The 25,245-nt window shown below is 60.3% G+C and overlaps 2 protein-coding genes across 3 annotated transcripts; both read right to left on the bottom strand.

The window, feature by feature from the left end:
• Positions 1–4,371: 4,371 nt before the first annotated feature.
• On the bottom strand, positions 4,372–8,460 carry KRT13 (keratin 13). The gene is made up of 8 exons (XM_084863716.1): positions 7,933–8,460; positions 6,858–6,940; positions 6,523–6,679; positions 6,186–6,347; positions 5,974–6,099; positions 5,644–5,864; positions 5,015–5,040; positions 4,372–4,719 (listed from the first exon to the last, which is right to left on the bottom strand). Exons 1-8 carry the CDS (start codon positions 8,413–8,415, stop codon positions 4,628–4,630), a joined length of 1,350 nt encoding a protein of 449 aa, XP_084719842.1. The 5' UTR covers positions 8,416–8,460; the 3' UTR covers positions 4,372–4,627.
• Positions 8,461–14,795: 6,335 nt separating this feature from the next.
• Positions 14,796–19,756, bottom strand: LOC311611475 (keratin, type I cytoskeletal 15). 2 transcript variants are annotated; one of them, XM_084863714.1, is made up of 9 exons: positions 19,180–19,756; positions 18,185–18,267; positions 17,894–18,050; positions 17,288–17,449; positions 17,079–17,204; positions 16,669–16,889; positions 16,249–16,274; positions 15,450–15,769; positions 14,796–14,968 (listed from the first exon to the last, which is right to left on the bottom strand). In XM_084863714.1, exons 1-8 carry the CDS (start codon positions 19,672–19,674, stop codon positions 15,669–15,671), a joined length of 1,371 nt encoding a protein of 456 aa, XP_084719840.1. In that variant the 5' UTR covers positions 19,675–19,756; the 3' UTR covers positions 14,796–14,968; positions 15,450–15,668. The 2 variants fall into 2 exon arrangements, with proteins under 2 accessions (XP_084719840.1, XP_084719841.1); XM_084863715.1 differs by having other exon boundaries at positions 14,797–15,057; positions 15,396–15,769; positions 19,180–19,732.
• Positions 19,757–25,245: the final 5,489 nt, after the last annotated feature.

Genomic DNA, 25,245 nt, shown 5'->3' with positions numbered 1-25,245 from the left:
TGGTCAGAGCGTGACAGCCACCACCACACCACAGCCCCATGGGCATCAGAGGGACGGTGGGCCATGGAGCTGCCAAGTCCCCCGCAGCTGGGCACCGAGGGGACCAGATCATTCAAAGCCCATGGCTGCCTCTCAGTGTCCTGCTGCCTTGGGTTCCAGCCTCCTGGTTGTCTGTTCCACCTTTGATGCCCACACACACACAGATCCTACAGAATTTCCCACCATAACAGGCAGCTAAGGAATGCTGGTCCCATGTCTTAACCCCTTTATTTTTAATTTTTTTTTAATGGGAGAGAGAGAGAGAGAGAGAGAGAGAGAGAGAGAGAGAGAGAGAGAGAGAGAGAGAGAGATGTTGACTAGTTGTTCCACTCATTCATGCATTCATTGGTTGATTCTTGTATGTGCCCTGATCCGGGATAGAACCCACAACTTAGGTGTATCCAGAGGATGCGCCAACCAACCAAGCTACCCGGTCAGGGCCAATGTCTTTACCTCTTTAGACCCTACCCAGCAGTCACCCAGAAATGGAGAGACCCACACCGATCTCATTACACACACACACACACACACACACACACACACACACCTGCTTCTTCCTTGTAACCAAGAATGTGCTCAAGTGATGAAGCACCCGCGACTCCAGCCCCTCCCAGGAAAGCAGGGTGACTCTCTGTTCTGTGCCAAATAAGCACATCGAAAGCTCGGGCCGAAGCTACTGCCAGCTGATGGCAGGTCTAGTGCGGGCATGCAGTGGCAGGTACACAGAGCTGCAGGGAGCATATGGAGGATAAATCTCCAATGAAGACATTTTAAACCACTCATTTAGCAATTTATAGAGAGAACTGGAGACAGGTCTCAACTCAGTTATGACTCGAACACAGAGCTGTTCACAGACCAGCCAAAGATAGGGTCTTGGGATTTCTCAAATGCGCATGCAGGCCATGTCTGGGACATACTTGTATTAGAAAACATCTGTCTGTCATTCCGACTTAACTGGGCGCCTGCACTTTATCGGGCAGGCCTCGGTAAGGAAGCATCCCCGGCTGAGCGCCTGGGCCAAACAGGACACAGCTGTTCCTTCCCTCCTCCCCGGGGGCCTGTCTGGGCTTGGGGACAGGTGTGTCTGACTTCCTTTGGAAAATCGTATCTTTCTGTTCTCTGTACCCTATTCGGAGTGGCTGCGTTTTTCCCTCACAGGCCCAGCGAGCACGACTCAGACGTCGGCGCTGTCCTCACCATCGTCCTGGCCACGGAGTGACAGTCCGCCCCATGGCAGCTGCCTGGAGCAGGGTGACTCAGGCCTTCCTCGGCAAGATCTGGCAAGTCCCTCTCTGCTCCGTTTCCCACTCCCCCAGCCTGTGCCCCGAACCTCTGCCCGCCCTGCTGTCGCCAGGCCTCACCACGCTCGGGATGGGGCAGGCACCCACTGGATGAGCAAGGAGGGCTTCCCGCCCTCCCCTACAGAGCCCGGAGCCCGGCGCCTGCTGACGGGTTGTCCAGGGCCCTGAGCAGGGGTTTCTCCCGTGGCCTTAGGGTCAGCGGGGCTCCCTGGCACCCAGCTGCCCACAAGCGGCTCTGTGCATGGTCCTGAGTCCCCCCCTGGGTCTTGGGGTCTCAAAACTCCCCCCTTTGCCCGGCCAGGATTGCCCTGGAACTCTCATCTCCCCCAAATACAAAGGTAATCTCCCCGCACCCCACACCCAGAATATGCTTTTGGCAATTGCCTGGGATTTCGGGGTTCTGCTCTTGCCATGGAGGAGGCCCAGAGAGCCACCGGACCCCAGTCTTAAGCCATACCTCCCAGTTTTCTCACGCCAGGCTCGGCCTCCTCACCCGCGGGCCAGCTCTTCCTGCGCGGCTCGGCTGGCTGGCAGCTCCCTCTGGAAGTCCAGGGCCTCCTGCTCAGATCCACTTCATCCCCTCTACCCCCACCCAGCTTTTATGGACAAGCCCAGCGCTGCCCCTGCTCTCCCCGGTGTGCTTAGGGAACCTGTGGTCTGTGGGAGACCCACAGGCAGGCCCCCCCTGGGGAGAGAGCTGGTACCTCGGCCTCCCGCGTCCCCTGGATGCAGGTGCCACTTAACCAAACCACAAAGCCGGTTTCCCCGTTTGGTTGGGTTCCACCAGCTGCGTTTACAGGGGCTGGTGCGCAGTGGGTCTCGGGGTGTCTGCCAGCCGGACTGCGGGCTCTGGGTTGTAATTAACCACAGTTTATACTGCGGAGTCTACTTTCAACCCTGTCTGAGAGCCTGGGATGAAAGAAGCCACGGGGTTATTACGGCTGTCTATAAAAATGGGCCAGAAGAGTGAATGCCAGCTCTCGGCCAACTCCCCACATCTCCACCCACCCCGAGGGCAGCACCCACCCAGCCATCACCCACCCACCTTGTTCCCCCCAAACTCTGGAGCCCCCCAGGGAGCTGCTCCGAGGGAAGCAATGCACACAGCCTGCCCGCTCCCGGCGCCGAAAGCTCAGGAAAAACGTTCACCGGGGGTCACACCCCCAGGAGCCCCTGAGACGCACGGACCCAGGCAGGGAGGGCAGAGGCCCCGCAGGGAGGCTGGCGCAGTGCCATGGACCACAGCCCTCCTGGGATGTTCCTTTCCTCTCTTCCCCTGGCTCCCCTCGGGTGTGTGTGAGTGCGGACACTCATGTTGTATGCTCCTGCAAGGGATTCCAAACTAGAGGGGAAGGGATAATGTGCCCAGCACTCTGTACAGGGCTCCTTTCTTTATTTCACCTTGTCTTTACAACAACCCATGAGTTGGCACCATTGTGCCCATTGCACAGATCTTAAGGCTGAGATTCCCCTTGCCAGGAAGACCTAGGCACCCTGACCTCCCGCCCTAGGTCTTCTGTGGACCCTCAAGGCTGTCACCCAAAGCAGAGGGATAACAGGCACCCAGGGGGTCCCCGGGGCTGCTGCTCTGTCCTCAGCCATGCCCTGCTCACCCCCATGCCCAGCTGCCCAACAGGAGGCCATGCTGGGACCAGGCCAGGGGAGGACCAGGTCTAGAGCCCTGTCTCTCACTCTGTGTCCCAGCAGGTGGCCTCAGAGGCACTGGCCTGCTTTCTGGAGTGAGCCTGCCCCCTGCAGGACCCAGGCAGGACATACAACCCCAAGGGGAGGGCAGTGCAAAGGTGCCCTGGCCTCATGCATCTGGGAGGAGCCTTGGGGAGAGGGAAGTGGCTTTTGCTGAGGAGGATGACAGAGCAGCCAGGAGTCACCTGTGTGAGGCACCTGCCCCTCGGAGGCGCTCCGCTCTGGAGCTCCAGGGCACTGGGAAGGAGGCCACGAGGATGCTCTGTGGTGGATGTCTTTGTCCCCTGAGCACTGGCCTTAGGGGGAGCCTCGTTTCTCCCCGTAGCTCTCCAGCGCTGAACGCTTGGTGCTGACAAAGGACCGGCCACGGTCTTGGAAAGCATGTTGGGACATGGACCCCAGCTCTTAGGCTGGGCAGGCCACTGAACCAGTCTGGGCCTCAGCCTTCAGATCTGTACAATGGGCACAATGGTGCCTACTCACGGATCATTATAGAGATGAAATGAAGAATGAAAGGAGCCCTGCACAGAGTGCGTGCTGGGCACATTATCCCTTCCCCCTGTGTTATAGCCCCCTCTAGTCTGGGATCTCTCGCATGAACATACAACATTAGTGTTCTCACCGGCAAACAGTCATAGACAAGAGGAAAAAGAGAAGCGCGCACACTCCGGGGTCCAGGAGACCAGTCCCGGTGGAAGGAGTGGGCTGAGCGAGAGAAGGCTGTGAGTCCGAGCTGGAACACCCAGAGAGGCGGGAAGGGAGGGGAGGGGGCGGGGGCAGGGGGAAGCGGGGAAGAAAGGCAGCACACGGGGTGCTCACTGAGGCCTGTGGCTGCTTCACGGAGTGGTTGGGAACAGCGGGACCGTGGGGCATGCTGAGGGGCACCAGGCCGGGAGGCCCATCGTGTCTGCAGGGAGCAGGGAGGCAGCAGGCTGGGGCTGGGGCAATGGTGCTGGGCCTCCTTCTCCCCAGAGCAGCCCTGCAGTGGCCGCTCGCAGCCCGCCCAGCACCCTCCATACCTCTCCTCTCCCCATTAACTGGCTCAACAAGACCCCCCCATTGCTGCCTTATTACTGGGCACCCTATAGGGTGCTGAGCTGCCTCACGTGCCCCTGCATGTCTCCAGTTCGTCCATGTCCATGCTTGCAGGGCGCCATCACCCGTGAGCCCCCAGTGCCCCTGTGTGTGTCCTTGTTGCACCGGGTGCTGAGGGCACGCCCACTGGGAGCTCCCTGGGCCGAGCTTGTCGGAGTGACCTGCTCACCCATGGCCCCAAATCAGGTTCTCAGCAGGTGCCACCCACAAAAACCAGGCCAGAATCAAAAATACGTTTGCAAAAAGGCAGGAAACTTTATTGAATTCTTTTGAGCAGAGAAGCGGAGAAATCAGAGCAGCGAGGTCAGGAGGAGAAGGAAGCCGACCCAGAGGGAAGAGCAAGGAGTGCCTGCCCAGGGAGAAGGGGGCCCGGGCCTGGGAGCGGGGTGACTGAGCTCCCGGGGGGGTCCCTCCCTCTCTCCTGCAGGACCCTTCCGCTCTCTCCCCCTCTGGGTGCTGAAGACAGAGGGAGGGGATGCCGGGCAGGTTTAAGGCCGACGGGTGGTGGTGGCCTCAGACGGGCGGCGAGGGCCCGAACCGGTAGGGCTGGTGGTTCCAGAGCTGCCGATCCTGGTGGTTCCTGGGAAACCAGGAGGCAAGAGAGGCTCAGGCTGGAGAAGACTCACCCTGGGCCAGAGCAGGGCCCCAGGAGACCCCAGTATCCCCCCCCCCCGCCATTGGTCAGTGAGGGGTTCGTTAACGGGACTCTGTGACTCTTCCCCAAAGCCAGCTTTCCCCAAGACAGCCAGTGGCTCCAGGGGACAGAGCCATCTATGATGAAAGGGAAGCAGGTGAGCAGATGCCCAGGCTCCCCGCAACCCCACCCCTTCCCCTGGAGAAGCCCAGCGCTACCCCGGCCCGGAGCATGTCCTTACCTCCGGAGGAGGGGAAGCCCGTCATCCTGGAAGAGAGGAGAGGCAGTGTGAGCACCGAGGCAAAGCACCCTCCTCACAACCACTCAGACCATCGTTCGGAGCCCTGAGTGGGGCTGTGTCACCCAACTGTGCCCTCCACCCAGGGGCGGCAGCAGCAGGTGCCTGCCAGGTCTGTCTGTCTGTCTGTCTGTGGAGACCTCAGGAGAAGGTACCATTGGCCCCCAAATGCAGGGCATTTGCCAGAAGCTTCGTCCTCCCTCTGGTCCACTCAGCCGCACCCCCACTCCGCTCTGAGCCCACAGGATGGCCTGGGCTCTGCAAATGGTCCGAAGGCGGCTACATCGCCTTTGCAAGCGCTTTGTTTTGCCGACCCCAATCCAAGCTCGTATTTTTTCCAATAGGAGGTGTTCCCTCCACTGTCCCTAGTCCTGCTGGTCCCATCCGGAGGCCTGGATTAGAATGTCACAGTCATGGGCTCCGGACCCTGATTCCAGAGGACGGGGGAGCTCCGGTCCTGGGTCTCCGTCCAGTGGCTTAGGCTCAGTCAGGCCCCCTCCTGCCTGAGACCCGAGGCCCTGACCCCTAAGACACTGCCTGCTTTCCCAAGAGAGAGGCCGGCGGGGACCTACTTGGCGTCCTGGCCCTCCAGCAGGCTGCGGTAGGTGGCGATCTCCTGCTCCAGCCTCGACTTGATGTCCATGAGCTGCCTGTACTCCAGGTTCTGGCGCTCGGTGTCAGAGCGCACCTCGCTCAGCTGTGCCTCCATGCTGCTGATCAGGTCCTGGATCTGGACCAGCTGCGTGGCGTAGCGGCACTCGGTCTCGGCCACCGTGCTCTCCAGCCCGGCTTTCTGGTGAGGCAAGAGAGAGGTGGTGAGGGGAGCCCGGCCCGGGGGAGGCCCGGAGGCGGTGGCCGCTGGGCAGGCAGGGGGCTGCAGGCAGGGGGCCGCAGGCGTGTACCATGCTGAGCTGGGACTGCAGCTCGATCTCCAGGCTCTGCAGCGTCCGCCGGAGCTCCGTGATCTCCGTCTTGCTGGTCTGGATCATCTCTGTGTTGGAAGACACCTCCTTGTTCAGCTCCGCGCTCTGAAAGGCAAATGGGGGAGGTGACGGAGAAGCCCGGGTGGCAGGCTCAGCACCCCCAGGCCCCTCAGGGGAACAGGGCCGGGCACCTTGCTGTGGAACCATTCCTCGGCATCCCGGCGGTTCTTCTCGGCCATGGCCTCGTACTGCTCCCGCATCTCGGCCAGCACACGGGTCAGGTCAATGCTCGGGGTGGCGTCCATCTCCACGTTGACCTGGCCTACCATCTGGTTGCTGAACTCCTTCATCTCCTGTGGGGATGGGAGAGGAAGAGGTTATGAGGCTCCTCCTGTTTCCTCTCCTTGGTTCTGGATGCTACTGGAATGTTCTGGAAACCCACAGTGGAGCATAGAGTCTGGCCACGGCATTGGGCTCCCCTTTCTCACGGGAGGTGGTGCACCCTGGCAGGCCCATGCCCCCTCTCACCTCCTCGTGGTTCTTCTTCATGTAGGCCAGCTCCTCGTTCAGGCTCTCAATCTGCATCTCCAGGTCGGTCTTGGCCAAGGTCAGCTCGTCCAGCACACGGCGCAGGCCGTTGATGTCGGCCTCCACGCTCTGGCGCAGGGTCAGCTCATTCTCATACCTGAAGGATTTTTTATTTTAATTAAAAAAAACAACAACACATGGGTGGTATTGGACATCCCCCCTGGACTCTGCTGCTTCTCTAAGACATTGCTCCTGGGAAGCTCCAATGTCATGGTTCGGATGAGCGTTTGTCTACAAGAGACTGCGAGGCACGGGGAAGGGAACAACAAACTCACTTGAGCCTGAAGTCGTCGGCAGCCAGCCGGGAGTTGTCGATCTCCAGGATGACCCGGTTGTTGTCGATGGTGGCCGCCAGGATCTGCAAAACACAGAAGGTCACCGAGGGAGGTCCCAGGAGCTGGGGTAGGAGGGCTGAGAGAGCAGGGGAGCTGGACCTGGGCTGCTTCTCTGTAAAGTGAGGGGCTGGCCCAATCCCTTCAGTTCATTCGCATTCTACATCCTGCATTCCGGTCAGGATGGGGAAGATAGTGGAATTTCGGAAATCGGTGCAGGGAGGGGAACGAGCCCTCTGAGAAGAGAACATCTTTGGACGGCCAGGTCTCTGAGGCCTCAGACTAGCGACCTCTCTAGGTCACTGAGAACCTCTCCCTTAGCTCTGGAGACAGCCCACCTGCGCCAGAGCTGGTCTGCCGCTGAGCAGAGGGGAAACCCAACCAATAGATGCATGCACTTGGATTCCTTGGCTGAGCTTTTTCTATCCTGAAGCCCTGGAAACCCACCCCCCAGAGCCGGGACTCAGCCCAACAAGCTGTCCCAACAAGTTGGCGTCACCCAGGATGGATAGGCTTGGAGGGAAGCTCGACTTGGCCCTGCCTGAGCCTCTGCCTCCATCTCCCCCACCCCGTCACGGCCAATTGCGTCTCACCCTTGAAAGGGGCCCCTACAAAGGAAACCAGTATTTCCAGCCCCGTGAGCGAACTTGTCTCCGTTTCTCTATTGACTTTAGTCATTCTTCGTGGCTTTTAAACCTGTCATGGTGTCCCAATAACTCAGTGGGTCAGGACCCTGGAGGCTGAGTCACTAATAACATAACTGTTTGGAAAGCAATAAAAACGTGGACACGAGAACGAACAACAATAACATGGAGAGTGGGAGAAAGTGCACTCGGGCATGAGATAAGCCCATCACGAGTGGAGACACTTGGTAGTAAAAGACTAGAATTTTCCCCGGCGGGAAGGGTGTGAGAATTCCACCCGCCCTGCATCTGCTGGTCCCCCAGGGTGCTGCGTGTCCTGGCCTCTTCAGCTCTGCCCTGCACACAGGGACCCTCCTCAGCACTCAGGGGCTCACCTTCTCCCGCAGCTCCTCGATGGTCTTGTAGTAGTGGCTGTAGTCACGCTCCGGGCTGGTCGGGCTCTGCTTCTGGTGCCAGTCCCGGATCTTGACCTCCAGGTCGGCATTGGCCTCCTCCAGAGCGCGCACCTTGTCCAGGTAGGAGGCCAGGCGGTCGTTGAGGTTCTGCATGGTGATCTTCTCGTTGCCGGAGAGGAGGCCGCCATCGCCACCACCAAAGTCACCACCAAAGCCACCGCCGAAACCACCACCGAAACCCCCACCACAGTTACCGCCAAAGCCACCGCCGAAGCCACCGCCGAAGCCAGATCCAAAACCACTACCGGCCCCTCCACCGAAGCCACAGCTCATGCCGCCGCCATAGCCTCCGGAGGACCCCCCGGTGACGAATCGGCTGGAGCAGGAAGACATGCCGCGGCCGCCCCCCAGCTGGCACGCGCCTCCGTAGCTGGCAGAGGAGTTCTGCAGGCGAAGGCTCATGGTGAGAGAAGATGGAGAGCAGGTGCGGGCAGGAGCTTGACTTGACCTGGGATGAGGATGTGGCTCTTCCCCCAGTGGGTGCCTTTTATACGCCCTCCGCAGAGGTTGGACAATGGCCCCATCGCCTCTCCTCCCATCCCCACCCTCTGATGGGTGCCAGCTGGGCGTCTCTGTTTCCCACAAGCCCAGCTGCCTCTGCTTTCCAGGGTGGGTTGTGCCTGGAGGGAAGGGGGAAGGTGCTGGCTTTTTTTTTTTTTTTTTTTTTTTTAAACCCTTGACAAAAGGGATGATTCAGAGGGAACGGTGTTTTGCTTAGGACTGCCCTTTGACAGCTGAATTCTGTTTCACCCCTCCACTTAAGGAACTCACTCCCAGAGGCCTCGGCCCCACCCAGTATTGGAATGGGGACCCAGCTGCAAAGGCTGCTCGGGTGCCTCTGGGAAGGGAGAGGTGGCTGCAGGGTGGCCCGGTGCTTTGCGAGGTCACTGCAGCCCTGGGCCTCCCTTCTTTCTGTTCCTAAAACCTCTGACCAGAAAGCTCTGCCTCTTTCTTAGCATGTCACCTGCCCCCATGCCCCCAGCAGAGCTGAGGGCAAACTTGGCTTGGTCCTGTAGGGTCAACCACCTTGAAAGTGTTCCATCTGAGAAGAAGGTGACTCTGAGACCCTCAGATAAAGTCACAGCGGCACAGAACCTTAGGGAACACCCAGCACAGCTGGGGAAACGGAGGCACGGGAAGAGGAAGCGGCCCTGTACGTTACCATAGGTCATACTCTCAGATCCCTTAGCCCATGCAGGCGCTGGGCTGAGAACTTGGCACTAGCGACTATGAACTTGAAGCCTGCAGCAGCGGATGAAGTGGGTCCTGCTATTATACCCATTTTACACGTGAGGGAACTGAGCCTAAAAGGCAGAGTCAGGACTGAGACCCACGTCTGGTGCTGTCTGACGCTAAGGCTCATTACTTAGGTATAATTTTCATAAAATAAAATGTACAAATCATGTGTCCTGCTTAATGCGTTTTAAATGTATTTTTATTGATTTCAGAGCGGAAGGGAGAGGGAGAGAGCGGAAAAAAACATCAGTCATAAGGGAGAATCATTGATCAGCTGATCCGGGGTTCAGAAGCCCTGGATCAGCCCGGCCTGGGTGTTTCATGACTCCATTATACCAGCTGCCCTAGCTGCCCAGACAGAAGGCCGGCCTTGCAGTGCCTGAGCGGGGCCGTGTCCAGCCCCCCAACCACGTGACACCTGTCTCAGATGGTGAGTGCGTGGCCAAGAGGCCACATTGGAGGATGTGACCCAGGACCTGGGGCCAGGCTCTCTCTGACAAGTGGCTGAAACTCAGCTGTGCTTAGTAAACCTGCCAGAGGGGCCCTCACCACCCAGGCGGGAAGGAAAGGGCCTTGAGGTGACCACCCAGAGCCCGGATAGAGGGAGAAGGTTCCGGGTCTGAGAATGGAGGGCCCGGGACTCAGGCTCGCAGCCCCACTCACCAAGGGGCCAGGGTTCTGGCCGCACCGGCCAGGGGTCTGCATGGGACCTGGCCAGGGCCAGGTAGGGTGGCCCAGATGTGGAAGATCCTGGCTGATTCAGCAAGACCAGGAGCAAGGGCTGTGAGTCAGGGCTCGCTCGCCTTTGTTTGCTGCAGGTGGGGAAGCGGCCTGCGCTCTACCCAGCGGGTGTCAGCACCAGGGAGAGAGCCAGGGAGTGCTGCAGGTGCCCAAAGCCCTGGTGAACCCCGAGATGCGCCGACCCCTGACCTGGCCCGGCCCTTCTGCCCCAAACTGATGGCTCAGCTCTCCCTCTGGTAGGGTTTGATTCAGCCCAAACCAGGAGCTCTGGCTCACTCAATAGAGGATCAGAACTGACAAAAAGGTGATTAATGGAACCTGCCAGGCCCGAGTGATGACCTCCCCGGGGCTGCTGAGCAGGTTCTGGAGGAACAATACCTCAGATCCCGCAAAGCCCAGCAGCACACACATGCCCCCCTGCCTGACCAGGCCCCCGCCCTCCACACCCCTCCCCTCCCCAGTGGGACTTGACACAGGAATGCGGACCTCTGACCCACAGGGAGCAGCTGAGCCCCCTGGGGGAAGCCGGGCGGAGGTCCCGGTTCTAACAGCACGGGACGAAGTGCGGGCTGAGGCACTGCTCGCTGGTTTTGCTTCCTGGTGAAACCACACCACGTTCAGCCGCCTGCCCAGGACTCTTCTAGGGAAGGAGAGAGAAAGCTGGTATATGAGCACCCCCTGCACATAAGGCTGCACTGAACCCGCTGAGTCCATACAACGACCAAAGAGGCTGCTTATGGGCCCATTTTATAGATGAGGCCGCTGAGGTCCAGGGAGACCAAGCCACTTGGCCAAGGTCACCATGAAGTCAAGATTTAAACTTGGCCTCTGGCTCTCTCCACCTCACCTGATGTCGTAGAGACTTCTGTGAACCCCGTGAATGATCTCTGGGTATTCCATTCTATATGTGTTTAAAGATAATAAAATAACACTAGTTAACATTTCTTGAATGCTGTGTTAAATTCTACATGCATGACTGCAAAACAACTTGACTATGGGATGTGGGGCAGCCAGGGAGAGGTCAATGGCGGGGAGGAGACTTATGTAATACTTTAAATAATAAAGCATTTAAATTTTTTAAAAAATAAATATATAAATGTAACACAGACCAAAAAAAAAAGCAACTTGCCTGTTTTTATTATCATACCCTTTTTTCAGATGAGGAAACAGGCCTGTGGAGGTTAAATGCATTGTCCAAACTCAATTGTGTCAGAGTCAAGATTTAAACCTCTGGTTGCAGGGCCTGTGTGCCCTTAAACCACTGCCTGGGAAGCCCCTTTCAGGCCAGTGTTAGTGCCATCCTATCCAAACAGGGGTGTCCTCTGTTGACCTCTCCATTCTCAGGTCCTCATCCCCTCAGGCCCAGCTGGCGGGCAGTCCTGCTCCCCACAGTGGCAAAGCCGGTGCAGCTACTGCCTGAGGGGTCAGCCTGTCTAACGCTGTCTGCTGGTGTGGGGGGAGAAGGTTGGAAAACGGGGGTGGTATCCAGTGGGGTCACCCCAGCTCTAAATCTCATGGGAAAGTTGCCAGCTTCTTTTTTCTTTTTCTTTATTTTTTTTTATTGTATAGCTTTTTATTTTATTTTATTTTAATATTTTAATTGATTTTTAGAGAGAGGGGAAGGGAGATAGTTGGACAGAAACATGGATGAGAGAGAAACTTTGATGAGAGAGAAACATCATCGATTGGCTGCTTCCTGCACACCCCCCACGGGGGATTGAGCCTGTGACTTGGGCAGGTGCCCTGCCGGAAATGGAGCTGATGGCCTTCTGGTTCCTGGGTCGATGTTCTACTGCTGATCCTCACTGGCTGGGCAACTACCACCAGCTTCTCATTTCCTCTGTGCCGCCAGCTGCCCACGGAGGGCCAGGTGAGCTCCAGGCGGGCACACGCCCAAGCTACTATCAAACACCGGACCCGGCTCTGAGTGGAGCTCAGACCCGGCTCCACTCAGAGCCGGGTCTGAGCCAGGAAAGCAAAGGAGAAGCCAGGGCATGCGTTAGGTCAGGATCTTCTTAGCGCCCCCTCTGAGGACACAGCCGGCCCAGAGCAGACATGGCCCCGCTGTCCCAGGTCCCACAGTCCGCTTCCCCTGAGTCCCAGCTCACAGAGACCTCACAAACCATCGAGTCCAGCCAGACTCCTCAATTTAAAGATGGGGACCCAGAGGCCCAGAGAGGGACAAGGACCAGCGAAGTCCTCAGGGGGACAGTGGCAGGCACATCACACACCTGCTCTAGGTAGCCCACCCCGAGCAAAGACCACACCCAGGCCCTAATCCCACATCCCTGTGCCTGCAGCTCACATTGGCTGGAGGCCAAGTCCGACCTCAGCCCAAGGGCAGGCAGGAGGCGGGCCCTCTCGACAGAGACTATTTAAGGGCTGGGCCTGCCAGGAGCTACCCCTGGGCGTGGGCAGCTCACTCCAGGGTCAGGCAGGGGCCAGGGCTTGGCAAGTCCCAGGGCCTCCCCAACAGCCCTTCTGGAGCCCTAGCAGAACAGGACCCGGTGCTACAGGGAAAGAGAGAGAGACAGCCTCCCTCCCCCTCCAGCAGCTCGGGGGCCAGGCCCCACCTGCCTCCCTGCAGCTTGTAAGAGGTCATTACTCTTACAGAGTAAAGGCTGAGAACTCCTTGGCTGACTGCTTAGGGCCCAAGACGTCTCCACAGGGGCCGGAGGCGGCGAGGCAGGAGCAGCCAGGCCCCTGGGTCTGAGAGTCTCAGACCAGGAAGGCACTTGGCTGTCCCAGGAGGCCGGGGACCTGGCCCCCCGTGCCATGGGCCTCCGCATAAGCCTAACCACAGCATGAGAGACTGAGCTTAGAGGCGGGGGCCATCTTTCTGGCCACAGCGGCCGTAGGAGGCTCGACCCGGCCACCCAGAGGTTAAGAAGTGGGTTTCCGATGGGCACATCCCGGTAAGAAAGGTGTGTCCTCCGTCTGCCACCCTTGTGTCGCCAGGGTCTGGAATCAGAGGCAATTCCAGACTCGGTTTCCCTATCTCCCAGCCCGAGACTTTGCTCCGGTTCCTAACTTCCCTGGGCCTCGGGTTCCGCTCCTGGAAGCAGACGCTGCGGGCGGACCCCGCTTTTGCAAAGCTGCTGGGAGAGGAGATGCCATCCGTGGAGCGCCTGGCCCGGCGTAGGCGCTTCACAAACTGTGTCTCCTTCCTCCAGCCCCAGGGGAAGGGTGTCCTCAGGAGGCACGTTCTAGATTACATCTCCCCCAGAGAGCACAGCAGCCAGCTCTCTCCACCCAGAGTTGCCGGGCAAGGGCTTTGTTGCAGCGAGACCCAGGGGCCCCCTCTCAGAGGGCGTGGCTCTCCCCCAAAATGATTTGATTCTCAGGATTACAGAGTTGAACCCCTCCCCCCCCCCCCACACACACACACACACACATACACACACACACATCTCCTCTTCCCAGCGGGCTAAGAAACCAGTTCTCCCTCTCCCCACTGACCCAGCCCAGCCACGGCACCCAGAGGTCTCCACTTCCTCATTCCCTGCCCTCTCTCCAGGGCCGAGAGCCCCGGAGGCACCAGCCCCAGACCACAGGCCATAAATCAGGTGTGCGTGCTTGCCTCGGCTCTCATGGGCCGGGAGTGGAGATGCTGGGGTCAGGGGAGCAGAGGGGGCAGTGGGGGCTGGTGTTGCTTTGGAGGTAAGCTTGGGGAAGTCAGGGAGGCCCTCCTGGAGCTGGTGTTTTGGTTTTTCCTCTCTGGGCACTTGAAGTGTTGTGTGCGGAGGAGTTGGCTCTCAGGGGCAGAGCTGGGAACGGCTCTGCCACCTGGAGGTCAGGTGCTCCTGGCAGGGAAGGAGGGAGGTTCAAATAGCACCTGTGGTGGAGGCGGGTCCTGGCAGTGCACAGGGAAGGGCTGGGGCCTGAGGCCCAGAGGAAGCCCTGGTCTTGGAGTCACACAAACTCGGGGCTCAGCCCCAACCCTGCTGCTTGCTTTAAATTCAACCGTGAGGCCCCTGGGCAGGTCCTGCCTCTCCCCCACTCCGTCATCTCCACGTCTCCCCGTCTCTAAGACGAGAGGAGTCAACCCTGACCGCCCTCCGTTGCCTTCCAGGAGCCCCGTGGGTGGGTGTGCCCAGCACAGTGCCAACCGCACAGCAGGGACCCCATACACTCCGTGCACCAGTCACGCGGTAAGTAATTAGCCGACGGTTTTACATAAATCACGTTTATTCCTTTCGTAGGGGACAAAAATAAAAAATAAAAATAGTGTATATAAAAACACTAGCTAGTTGCGATGCCAAGTTCTGTGCTAAGTTCCCAAAACCGCATGGGTGAAGCACCTCCTCACCCATCCACGCCCATGTCCTGCTCCCACGCTCCCCCAACGGAGGCGATCAGCACAGCACATCACCCGGCCGGCGTGGGTGTGTCCCGGGCCCTGGGCACCCCAAAGAATGAATTATCCCCTGGCACTCACAAGGTTGAATTATTTGGACGACCTCACAAAGTGCAACCCAACTGGATCACCCTTGGGAACCAGCTGGATCCAGTAGGGATCCACCTACTAGATCCAGATGTGGTTGCCCAGTTCAAGCAAAGGTATCCAGACGGTATCATCTCTAAACCTAAAAATCTATAGAAGCACTTCCTCACAGAACTAAGCATCCATAGCTGTGGCTCTGCGGGCTGCATCTGAAGAGTAATGTTTGTACAAAAACTCCTTTTCTTATTTAAATAAAAGTTTGTATTGCAGTAAAAAAAAAAAAAAAAGAATGAAATTACCACCAAGATCCTGGGCTTCGCCAGAGGCCCCACCAGGAAAAACTGGACACACTACCAAGAGGCACTTAGAAAAGGAAAAGCGGATTTTATTGTGTGGACAGACACCACCCCGTGGGGATGGCCTTTTACACAAATGAGGTGGGGGAGCTGGAGGTTGGGGGGGAGCTGGGGGTTGGGGGGAGCTGGAGGTTGGGGGGGAGCTGGGGGTTGGGGGGAGCTGGGGGTTGGGGGGGAGCTGGGGGTTGGGGGGAGCTGGGGGTTGGGGGGGAGCTGGGGGTTGGGGGGTAGCTGGGGGTTTGGGGGTAGCTGGGGGTTGGGGGGGAGCTGGGGGTTGGGGGGAGCTGGAGGTTGGGGGTGAGCTGGGGGTTGGGGGGGGAGCTGGAGGTTTTGGGGGGAGCTGGAGGTTGGGGGGAGCTGGGTGTTGGGGGGAGCTGGGGGTTGCAGGGGAGCTGGGGGTTGGGGGAGCTGGAGGTTGGGGGGGGAGCTGGGGGTTGGGGGGAGCTGGAGGTTGGGGGGGAGCTGGGGGTTGGGGGGGAGCTGGAGGTTGGGGGGGGAGCTGGGGGTTGGGGGGAGCTGGAGGTTGGGGGGGGGAGCTGGGGGTTGGGGGGAGCTGGAGGTTGGGGGGAGCTGGGGGTTGCAGGGGAGCTGGGGGTTGGGGGAGCTGGAGGTTGGGGGGGGAGCTGGGGGTTGGGGGGAGCTGGAGGTTGGGGGGGAGCTGGGGGTTGGGGGGGAGCTGGAGGTTGGGGGGAGCTGGGGGTTGGGGGGGAGCTGGAGGTTGGGGGGGCGGTGTAGAGCCAGCAAAGCTCCCCGCTAGGAGACCAGGACCCTCTTGCTCTGGCACCTCAGAAGGCAGAAGCCAGGGCTCCTCCCGCCCGCTGGCCGTCCTCCGTCAGCTGGGAGGAGGCCTGGGAGGCCCTTGCTCCTGCCCTGGGCGCTCAGACCTCCCTCTTGCGGGAAGAAACCACCTTCCCGTCCACGGACTCCTCCACGTTGATGAGGAGTTTGCTGCTGCCACCGCCGCCGCCGCCCAGAGAGGCTAGAAAGAAGGGGCACGCATTAGAGTGGGGGCCTCCCTGTCCCCCTCCACTCCCGGGAGGCCGGGACCTCGGCTGAGTTCCGGGAGAACGGGGCAGCGCCCTGAGAGCGGCCACGGCCCCTCCTCCGGCTGGTGCTGAACGGCTCGTCCCAGGGAAGGGCCGGGCAGCGGGCACGGATGCCGGGTTTTAACTGCACGTGACCAGGGAGCCATCCTGGGCCTCTCAGCCTAAGGGACGTGGGGCCTGGGGGAGCGAGGTGCTCGACAGAGCCTGCTCAGCCTGGGAGGTTCTCCTTAAACCTTCAACCCCAGCGCTACCGGGACTGCTAGAGGGTCCCCCCCAGGGAAGAGGTATCAACTGGAACAGGCGTGTCTCCACCCCACTGGAATGCTTGGCCTCTTTCTCCTTCCTCCCATCCCAACGGGAATGGGGGCTTAGCCACGCCCCTCCCCACTCAGGAAGAGCGAAGCCTTCTTACCTTCCCTGGTGCCAACGCCAGCCATCCTGAAAGAGGAGGAAGCAGATGTAAGCGAAGGCTCAGGGGTCCTCCCCGGCCCCCTTCATCCACCCCCCCCCCCCCCCACATCTGACTCCTCTGGAGGCCGAGAGCTGGTCCCGACATGCCACCCCCGTGCAGACAGATGCTGGTCTGCAATAGCACCCCGTCTGCTTCATGCATGGATGGAAGCCAGCAGCTGCTGTGGACAGAAGACTCACGGGTCCAGGGAAGGGACAAGGCCTGCCCAGGGTCACAGCCAAAGAGCAGCGTGCAGAAGCCAGAGCCCTGCCTCTCGCCCCATCCTCGCTCACTGTAGTGCTGTCAACTCCCAGGATGGCATTCTGCCCCTTCTTCCTCCTCCCTCCCTCCCTTCCTCCCTCCCTCTGCGCCCCGCCCTGCCTGGCATCCTGGCCCTCCAGCAGGTTCCGGTAGGTGGTGATCTCCTGCTCCAGCCGCGTCTTGATGTCCATCAGGAGCTTGTACTCCTGGTTCTGAGCCTCCATCTCACTGCGGAGCTCGCCCAGCTGGGCCTCCAGGCTGCTGACCAGCCCCTGGATCTGCTGCAGCTGCGTGGCGTAGCGGCACTCTGTCTCCGCCAGCGAGGTCTCCAGCCCGGCTTTCTAGGGGGGCAGCAGACCAACAGGTGCCATGTCGGGCCAGAAGGAAGCGCCAGGGGCACAGGGAGGAGTGCTGAGGGAACACAGGGACCCTCCTCTGTGGGGGTTGGGAACACCAAGGCTTTATCCGCCAGGAAGGGTAGAAAAGACTAGGATTGGAGGGGAGGGGGGGGGGGGAGAGGAGGGAGTTACCATGCTGAGCTGGGACTGCAGCTCGATCTCCAGCCCCTGCATGGTGCGTCTCAGGTCTGTGATCTCCGACTTGCTGGTCTGGATCATCTCCGTGCTGGAGGCCACCTCCTTGTTCAGCTCCTCGGTCTACGGGTCACACACAGGGAAGTGAGCCCCTTGGACGTCCTGGGAGACGTGGGGAGCTGGGGCAGGCCGGGCGGGCTGGGCACCTTGCTGAAGAACCAGGCTTCGGCGTCCCGGCGGTTCTTCTCAGCCATGGCCTCGTACTGCTCCCGCATCTCGGCCAGCACGCGGGTCAGGTCCACGCCCGGGGCCGCGTCCATCTCCACGTTGACCTGGCCGGCCACCTGGCTGCCGAACTCCTTCATCTCCTGTAGGGCGGCGACAGAGGGGAGGAGAGCAGAGAGTCTGGAGCCCCACGTCCAATCCTGCTGGGTCCCTAACTCACCGCCTGACCATGGCTCTCCCGGTACCCACCCAACCTGCTTGCCACGGCACAGGAGGAGGTCTGATGGCCCGGGCCCTCAGCTCTGAGGGTCTCTCTTACTCTCTAGTGCCCTCAAGGGGGGACCTCAACACAGCAGGGCCCTTGCATGAGCCCATGAAGCAGATCCGGACAGCAGTTCCCACTGGCCACCCGGTCTGGCTATGAATGAGCAAGGAAAGGGGTCTGGGTCCCCAGAGAACGTTGCCCCTTCTCCTCCTCCATGGGAACCTCTGTTTTGGAGTTTATGGGGTGCATTTCTGAACCACTAAGCCCTTCAGACAACTCTGAGGAGGCACCAGCACCCCCTCTCTGGTCTCCCCGCCCTCACCTCCTCGTGGTTCTTCCTCAGGTAGGCCAGCTCCTCATTCAGGCTCTCGATCTGCATCTCCAGGTCAGCCTTGGCCAGGGTCAGCTCGTCCAGCACGCGGCGCAGGCCGTTGATGTCGGCCTCCACGCTCTGGCGCAGGGCCAGCTCGTTCTCGTACCTGGGAAGAGAGAGGGAGCCCACGCTAAGGAAGGGCGAGGGGTCCGGGCTGGGCTGCTTGAGTTGGGAAGGAGGGAGGCCAAGAAAAGGGGGGCGGGGAGGAATGCAAAAAGGGGCAGGGGGCCAGGAACACACTTGAGTCTGAAGTCGTCGGCAGCTAGCCTGGCGTTGTCGATCTCCAGGATGACCCGGGAGTTGTCGATGGTGGCCGCCAGGATCTGCAGGAGACAGCCGGTTGGTGCCAAGAGGATCCCGCTCTTCCCTGCTGCTCTTCCCTGCTGCTCTCCCCATCCTGTGCCCCAGGTAACCGTCCCCCCTTTTCCCCCTACCTCAGGGGATGATCTCTGCTCTGCCACCACCAACAGAAACCTGTCAAGCCCCTGGGGCCGAGTCCACCCTTATCCCGGGTGCCCACTACTTGATCTGCCCCTGTCTCGGGGGCATGGGAGACCAAGGAACAAGGGTTGCCTGGCACCCGCTGTGGGAATAGCCTGGCCGGGAGGAGAGGGTGGGGAGTAGGGCTCTGACAATAGCCTTCTCAGGGATCGTTTTCCCGCCTCTCCTTGGACAGCTCGGAGTCGCTGGCCCCTGCACACCTGGACCCAGCCAAGGACCTGCAGGGCCTCCCGGCCAGTAGGAGGCACAGCTGAGGAGGGCATCTCACAGCTGAGAAAACCGCCCCGGTGAGCAGCAGGGTGAGTGAGTGAGTGGGCAGCAGAGAGTCCCAGGGCTCCTAAGTCCCGATAGTGCTGTTGGCACCAACGCTATCCTCGGAGGGCGTGGCCGGAAGCCCTGCACTCAGCTTCCTGCCGCTGCATCCATCATCCTCGGGGAAGAGGCAGGACACCTGCTCTCCAGGGCGTGTGGTTCAGGAACAGCAGATTGCCTTCTGTCACTGCTCCCACCCTGGCCCCCAGTGGTCCTGACCAGATCCCAGGACCAGCCAGCACTGCCCAGGGGAGCAGATGGGGGCCTGCGTCCATGCTTGAGAGCATTCCCTGGGCCCCAAGTTTGCCAAGGTCACCCCCTGGCAGGCATGGCCCGGGCAGGAGAGGATTTCCTCCTGCAGATAGCAGAGGTGTGGGCAGGGCCCAGCCATCAGCCCCCTCCCCCTGACCCTCAGGACCCACCTTGTCCCGCAGCTCCTCCATGGCCTTGAAGTAGTGGCTGTAGTCGCGCTCCGGGCTGGCCGGGCTCTGCCTCTGGTACCAGTCCCGGATCTTGACCTCCAGGTCGGCGTTGGCCTCCTCCAGGGCGCGCACCTTGTCCAGGTAGGAGGCCAGGCGGTCGTTGAGGTTCTGCATGGTGATCTTCTCGTTGCCGGAGAAGAGGCCGCCATCGCCACCACCAAAGTCACCACCAAAGCCACCGCCGAAACCCCCGCCATAGCCACCCCCGAAGCCACCGCCGGCCCCTCCACCGAAGCCAGAGCTCATGCCGCCCCCGTAGCCCCCTCCCGACCCCGAGGAGACGAACCTCGCAGACGAAGCCGAGATGTTTCGGCTCCCGCCGCCCGCATAGAGACTCCCCCCGCCAAAGCCACCGCCCCCACCCCGGAGGGCACCCCCCCGGGAAGAGCCACCCCCAAAGGCGGAGGAGGAAGTCTGCAGGAACGTGGTGCTCATGGCCAGGCAACTGACTGCCCGTGAGAGCGGCAAGCGCAGGAGATGCTGGCGGGGGGTACAGGCTGCCCTGAGACCAGAGAGCCGCTCCTGTCACCCCCGGACCTGGGCTCCTTATATGCACCCCTCGGAGGGTGTTGTGGGTTTACGGCTCCTCCCCCGAAGGAGAGCCAAGTCCTCCTGCATTCCTGACAAACACAGCTGCCCGCACACCTCCATGTGGCTGGTGTGGAGTTGTTCTTTCATTCTTTTTTTTTTTTTTTTTTTTTTTTTTTTTAATGCAACAAAAGAAATGATTCAGAAGGAACGGTGTTGTTGCTCCGGGCCATGGTTTTAACACTTGGAGTTCAGGTTCCTTTCTGCTCTCCAGGTTGAGCGCATGGAGTAGCAGGGAGCAACGTGGAATCGCACACAGAACAGCTCAGGCCAGCTCTGCCCTCCGCTGGGCTTCTCGGCTGCCCCCAGCCCAGGCCCCTCGCCCCTCGGTGGCCAGCTACCTGCTCTCAGTGCCCGTAGTCCCTGCTCCTGACGCCTCCCGCCACCTGTCCAGCTCCCAGGCCCCAGGTGAGTGCCTGCAGGGCTGCGGGAGAGCCGTGGCCCCCGGGGGTCAGGGGGCAGAGGTGCAGGGAGGGATGCGGGGCCCCTGGGGACCGGGACTGGCTGAGGACAGGGGGTGGAGTTGGTCTTGAGTCAAGTTGCAGTTGAGGTGATCAGCAAGGACAGCATCCATCCCTACCCTGATGGTACAGAAGGACCCTCCTGCACCCTCCCCGAGCCCCAGCCCAGGCACTGGCGCCCTCTCAAACGCCAGCGGGCGCAGGGCTGACAGGGGGCTGATTGATGCTCCCGCCCCCTGCCAGCCGCACATGTCCCCGGAACGCTGCTCACTCCCAGGACACGTTGGGGCAGACCTCGGCAGATAAGACCGGGGCGCGTTTCAGGAAGCCCCCACCTTTGGGGAGAGGCATGTCCCTCCCTGCACAGCGAGCGGCGCCAGGTGAACGCCACGGCCTCCGTGCGCCCCGCCACGCCGCACAGGGGAGGGGGGCCGTGCCCCGAGGCTCTGCGTGCCGGGGCTGTGCGGGGGGGGGGGGGGGGCCTACAGGGGGGCCTGGCAGGCAGCCTGAGACCCTGCGGCAGAGGCACCGCCTCCCCGAGCAGGATGCTGAGGCCAGAGAGGGGCCCCTCTGCTCTGCCTCCAGCGGGGGCCTGGCTTTCCCTGGATACCTGAGTGCTGAGGGCAGTGCCACTTGGAGGCGTGGCTTTGGCCCCGGGACAGAGAAAGAACGGGGCTGGGGCAGTAAGCAAGCCTGAACTGGAATGGGGGGGGGGGGGAGTAGCAGGGAGGGGGGCTGCCAGGGCTGCACACAGGGGGCAGGGGGGCAAGGTTCAAATCCTGCCTCTGTCAGTGACAGCGGGTAAAATCGTTAAGTCCCAGTGTCCTTGTGGCAAAGGGGCCCCTTCAGTTCCCAGTTTTGGGGAAGCCCTGAGACCCAGGAGGCCCCACCGGTCCCCTCCTAGCACCCCATTTTCTGAGGGGCCACAGTGGGGGGAAGGTCCATCGCCGGGAGGGAGTTTGTCCCCGGCATCAGATCCTGCCCCGTGAGCCGCTTCGCTCTCCCACATCCCCCCAGCGCCTGTGGGCAATGCAGGCCTTTCACTGCTGCCATCGTCACAGTCACCCCTGCCTGCCACCGCACACTTCACGGTTAGCACGCGCCTTCGCATCTATCACCTCCCTGCCCCAACCCCTCCCCTGACCCAACCCCTCCCCTGACCCAACACCTCCCCCTGACCCATCACCTCCCCTGTCCCATCACCTCCCCTGTCCCATCACCTCCCCTGACCCATCACCTCCCCTGTCCCATCACCTCCCCTGACCCAACCCCTCCCCTGACCCAACCCCTCCCCTGACCCATCACCTCCTCTCACCCAACACCTCCCCCTGACCCAACACCTCCCCTCACCCATCACCTCCCCTGTCCCATCACCTCCCCTCACCCAACACCTCCCCTCACCCATCACCTCCCCTCACCCACCCCCTCCCCTCACCCATCACCTCCCCTCACCCATCCCCTCCCCTCACCCATCACCTCCCCTGTCCCATCACCTCCCCTGTCCCATCACCTCCCTGTCCCAACCCCTCCCCTAACCCATCACCTTCCCTGACCCAACACCCCCCCTGACCCAACCCCTCCCCTAACCCATCACCTCCCCTGACCCAACACCCCCCCTGACCCAACCCCTCCCCTAACCCATCACCTCCCCTCACCCATCACCTCCCCTCACCCATCACCTCCCCTCACCCAGCACCTCCCCTCACCCATCCCCTCCCCTCACCCATCCCCTCCCCTGACCCATCCCCTCCCCTCACCCATCCCCTCCCCTGACCCATCACCCCCCTGACCCATCACCTCCCCTGACCCATCACCCCCCTGACCCATCACCTCCCCTGACCCATCACCTCCCCTGACCCATCACCTCCCCTGTCCCATCACCCCCCCTAACCCATCACCCCCCCCCCCCCGACCCATCACCTCCCCTAATCCTCAGCTCACAGAAGATGATCCTTGTCCTGTTTCAGAAGGAATTAAATAGAAGCTCAGAGAGGGAAGGTGATTTGGGCAAGGCGGCACAGCTAGTGAGGGACGTGCCAGGACTCAAATGGCCCTCTGACACTCTGAGGACAGAAAGGAGGGTCGGTCCTCCCACTGACCCCAGATCCCTGCCTCTGAGTTGGGATGGTGGGAGGGGACCGCAGCCTCACAGTGAGCGGGCCTCCGAGCGCAGGGCCCAGACAGTACGGTATTGTCTCGTGGGTGGAGGAACATTGCCTTTCTCCAAAAGAAAAATAATCCAAGTCAGACCTGCCATCACTCATTAGGGCCTCTGCAGACATTACGGCCCCAGCAATTAACACGGGAACAATTACACGCCATCACCCCGGGGGAGGGAGGGCTGGACCTTAGCCAGCCCCCCTTCTGCACCCCACTCCCCTTCAGCAGCCCCTCAGGCAGCCTTCCCTCCACTCTCAGGCACGTGCAAATCCCAGGTTCAGTCCCAATGGCTCCTGTGAGCGCTGTTTGGCACAGTCCAGGGTGTAGCCTGCCCAGGAGGCTGTGCCAGTTTCAGAACTTTGTCCACCGCAGACAGGCTGTCCCTAGAGCTGGACTGCTCCTTTGGGTGTGATCAAACCTCTCTGATGTCTGGCCAGTGTGGCTCAGTGGTTGCACATGGGCCTGAAAACAGGAGATCACTGTTCAATTCCCGGTTGGGGCACATGCCCAAGGTTGTGGGCTCGATCCCCAGTGTGCGATGTGCAGAAGGCAGCTAATCAATGATTCTCTCTCATCATTGATGTTTCTATCTCTCCATCTTCCTTCCTCTCTGAAATCAATATATATATTGACCTCTGATTCAAAATTGGGCCTCTTTCCCACTTCTATGAGGTACTTACAAAGTAATGAAGGCAGAAAGTGGAGTTGTGGCTGGCAGGGTGGGGAGGAGGCGGGAATGGGGCGTTATTGTTTAATAGGTACAGAGTTTCCGTTTTACAAGAGTCAGGAGGGAAGAGTTATGAGGATGGATGGCAGCGATGGTGACACAACAATTGGAATGTATTTAATACCACTGAACGGTACAGTTAAAAATGGTTAAGATGGTAAGATGTATGTTACTTATTTTACCGCAATAAAAAGAACAATAAAAAAGCTAGGCCGTGACACAGACACAGCTACAGGGCCACAGTCAGCATTTGGTGGCCACTACCCACCCCTCCCAAGGGTAGGTGCTAGGGACAGAACACATGACCTGGGGCCCAGGGACCTTCCTTTGAATTCTTCCTTTCTCATCTATCAGGTGTGTGTCCGTGGGTCATCGCACCTCCTCTCTCCGAGCCTCAGTCTGCCAACCCGGAAAACAGGACTGACTCCTGCCCCGTCTGACTCCCAGGGACGGAGCCATATGCTTGACAGGAAGTGCTTTGCGAACTGCAGTTGCCAGGTGACCAGCAGAGATGGACAGGCCTTGCCCCCAAACCCCCTCCCCCTTTCTCTCTCTCCCTGTCTCCCATTTCCCTACGGCAGCCACTTGTGTCAACCCCTAGTCTCAGCTCTCAGGCCAGGCCGAGGCACAAGTGTCCCCGCCCTTGCCCTCTCTGCGCCACTCACACACACAAAGGACTGCTTCATTCCCAGCACCCAGACCTGTGACCCAGTCACCCACCCCACCTGTGTGGCCCCAGGCCCCGCCCTCAGCCACATACCAGGGGCCTCTGGGGCAGGGGGAGGGTTTCAGCTGTGACAACAGAGGCTTTCATGACAAGTGCCTCTGGGAAGTCCCAGCCTGAGGGTGCAGCCAGGTCTCAGGGCTGCAGTTACAAAGCCTTCTGACGAGAAGGGAGAGGGGGGCTGTGGGTGCTGCAGGCACAGTGAGGGGGGCTGCAGAAAGGGCTCCGGGCTCAGGGCTCAGCAGGGAAGAGCGGGGCTCTGGAGTCACCAGCCGTGTGTTCTGCTAATAAACCTCCCAAACCCACAGGACAACGGCGGGAAGAGCGCCCCCTTCAGGACTGGCGTAGGAATGGCAGTCTCCTCAGCCTCCCCAGCACAGTGCTGGGCTCCCAGCAACAAGCATTCCATTTACCCGCAGACTTGGAAGACAGTAAGATGCAGGTTACTTTGGGGGGAGGAGGGCGGGCAGTATGGAGGGGGGTATTCCTCGATCGCCCTCTCCCTCACGGGGCAGCCAGCTGTCAGAGCCCTGGGCCCGGAACAGATCCACTCAGCCTGACCCCCCCGACCGGGGCCAAGTGGGGCTTATTTACCTTTAATTGGCCTCGGTTCTTGGCAACCGAGCTATAAACCACAGGGGCAGGACCGTACCACCCAAGGGCAGAGTTGTACCAGGAAGTCGGGGCTTGCGTTCCGGCTGGCCCGGCCCCAGGCAAGCCGGGTTAGGGGGTCTGTGTAGGAGGTCTGGGTCACAGCTGGGTCCCGTTCCAGGCTCTGGGCCCAGGTATGGGGTGGTGGGCGAGAGGGGCTTCTGTGGGGCCGCCCAGGATCGGCTGAATGTGTTGGTGCCTGCACACAGCCTTGCTGAGAGGGATGCCTGCCCCCTTGCTCGGGCTCTCGCCCCAAAGCCCCAGCTTCTCCCCGTCAGGTGGGAAAAGTGTCAGCAGGAACGGCCCCAGGGGATCCTTGTCCCAGGCTTCACCGGGAGCCAGACAGAAACGTCCCGAGGGCCTGGCACGGCGCTGTGGGTCCTAGGAGACGGAGCGTTAAGAATCGGGACACCCAGATCCCAGTCTGGCTCCACCAGTAACACTGCTGTGCGGCCTTGGACGGGGTGCTTTACCTCTGAGCCCGTGTCCTGCTCTGTCGATGCACCTCATACCACCTTTTGGGGTTGTTTGGGTGAAATGGGCCGTGCTAGGTGTTCGGTAAACATTAATCTCACACACAAACACCCACCCTTGGGGGAATATAGTTGAGGGAAAACTAATATGGAAGCAAAAAAAAAAAAAAAAAAAAAAAAAAAATCCCACTTCTGCCCTGTGTTAGAGCAGTTACCTATACA

This window comes from Pipistrellus hanaki, assembly GCF_964339955.1.
Source record: "Pipistrellus hanaki genome assembly, chromosome: 16".
Classification (NCBI taxonomy): domain Eukaryota; kingdom Metazoa; phylum Chordata; class Mammalia; order Chiroptera; family Vespertilionidae; genus Pipistrellus; species Pipistrellus hanaki.
Note: the sequence above shows the minus strand (reverse complement) of the source record. Positions and strands in the feature narration are given on the sequence as shown.

Bases quoted from the DNA above. Each gene is read 5' to 3' on its own strand.
- KRT13 (XM_084863716.1), bottom strand. From the start codon at position 8,415: ATGAGCCTTCGCCTGCAGAACTCCTCTGCCAGCTACGGAGGCGCGTGC. The intron at 6,348-6,522 runs GTGAGAGGGGGC...CCATCCCCACAG, and splicing joins TGAAGAAGAACCACGAGGAG to GAGATGAAGGAGTTCAGCAA. The intron at 5,865-5,973 runs GTACACGCCTGC...TTGCCTCACCAG, and splicing joins TGCAGTCCCAGCTCAGCATG to AAAGCCGGGCTGGAGAGCAC.
- LOC311611475 (XM_084863714.1), bottom strand. From the start codon at position 19,674: ATGAGCACCACGTTCCTGCAGACTTCCTCCTCCGCCTTTGGGGGTGGC. The intron at 17,205-17,287 runs GTGCCCAGCCCG...TGTGACCCGTAG, and splicing joins AAGCCTGGTTCTTCAGCAAG to ACCGAGGAGCTGAACAAGGA. The intron at 15,770-16,248 runs GTAAGAAGGCTT...CCTTCTTTCTAG, and splicing joins TGGCGTTGGCACCAGGGAAG to CCTCTCTGGGCGGCGGCGGC.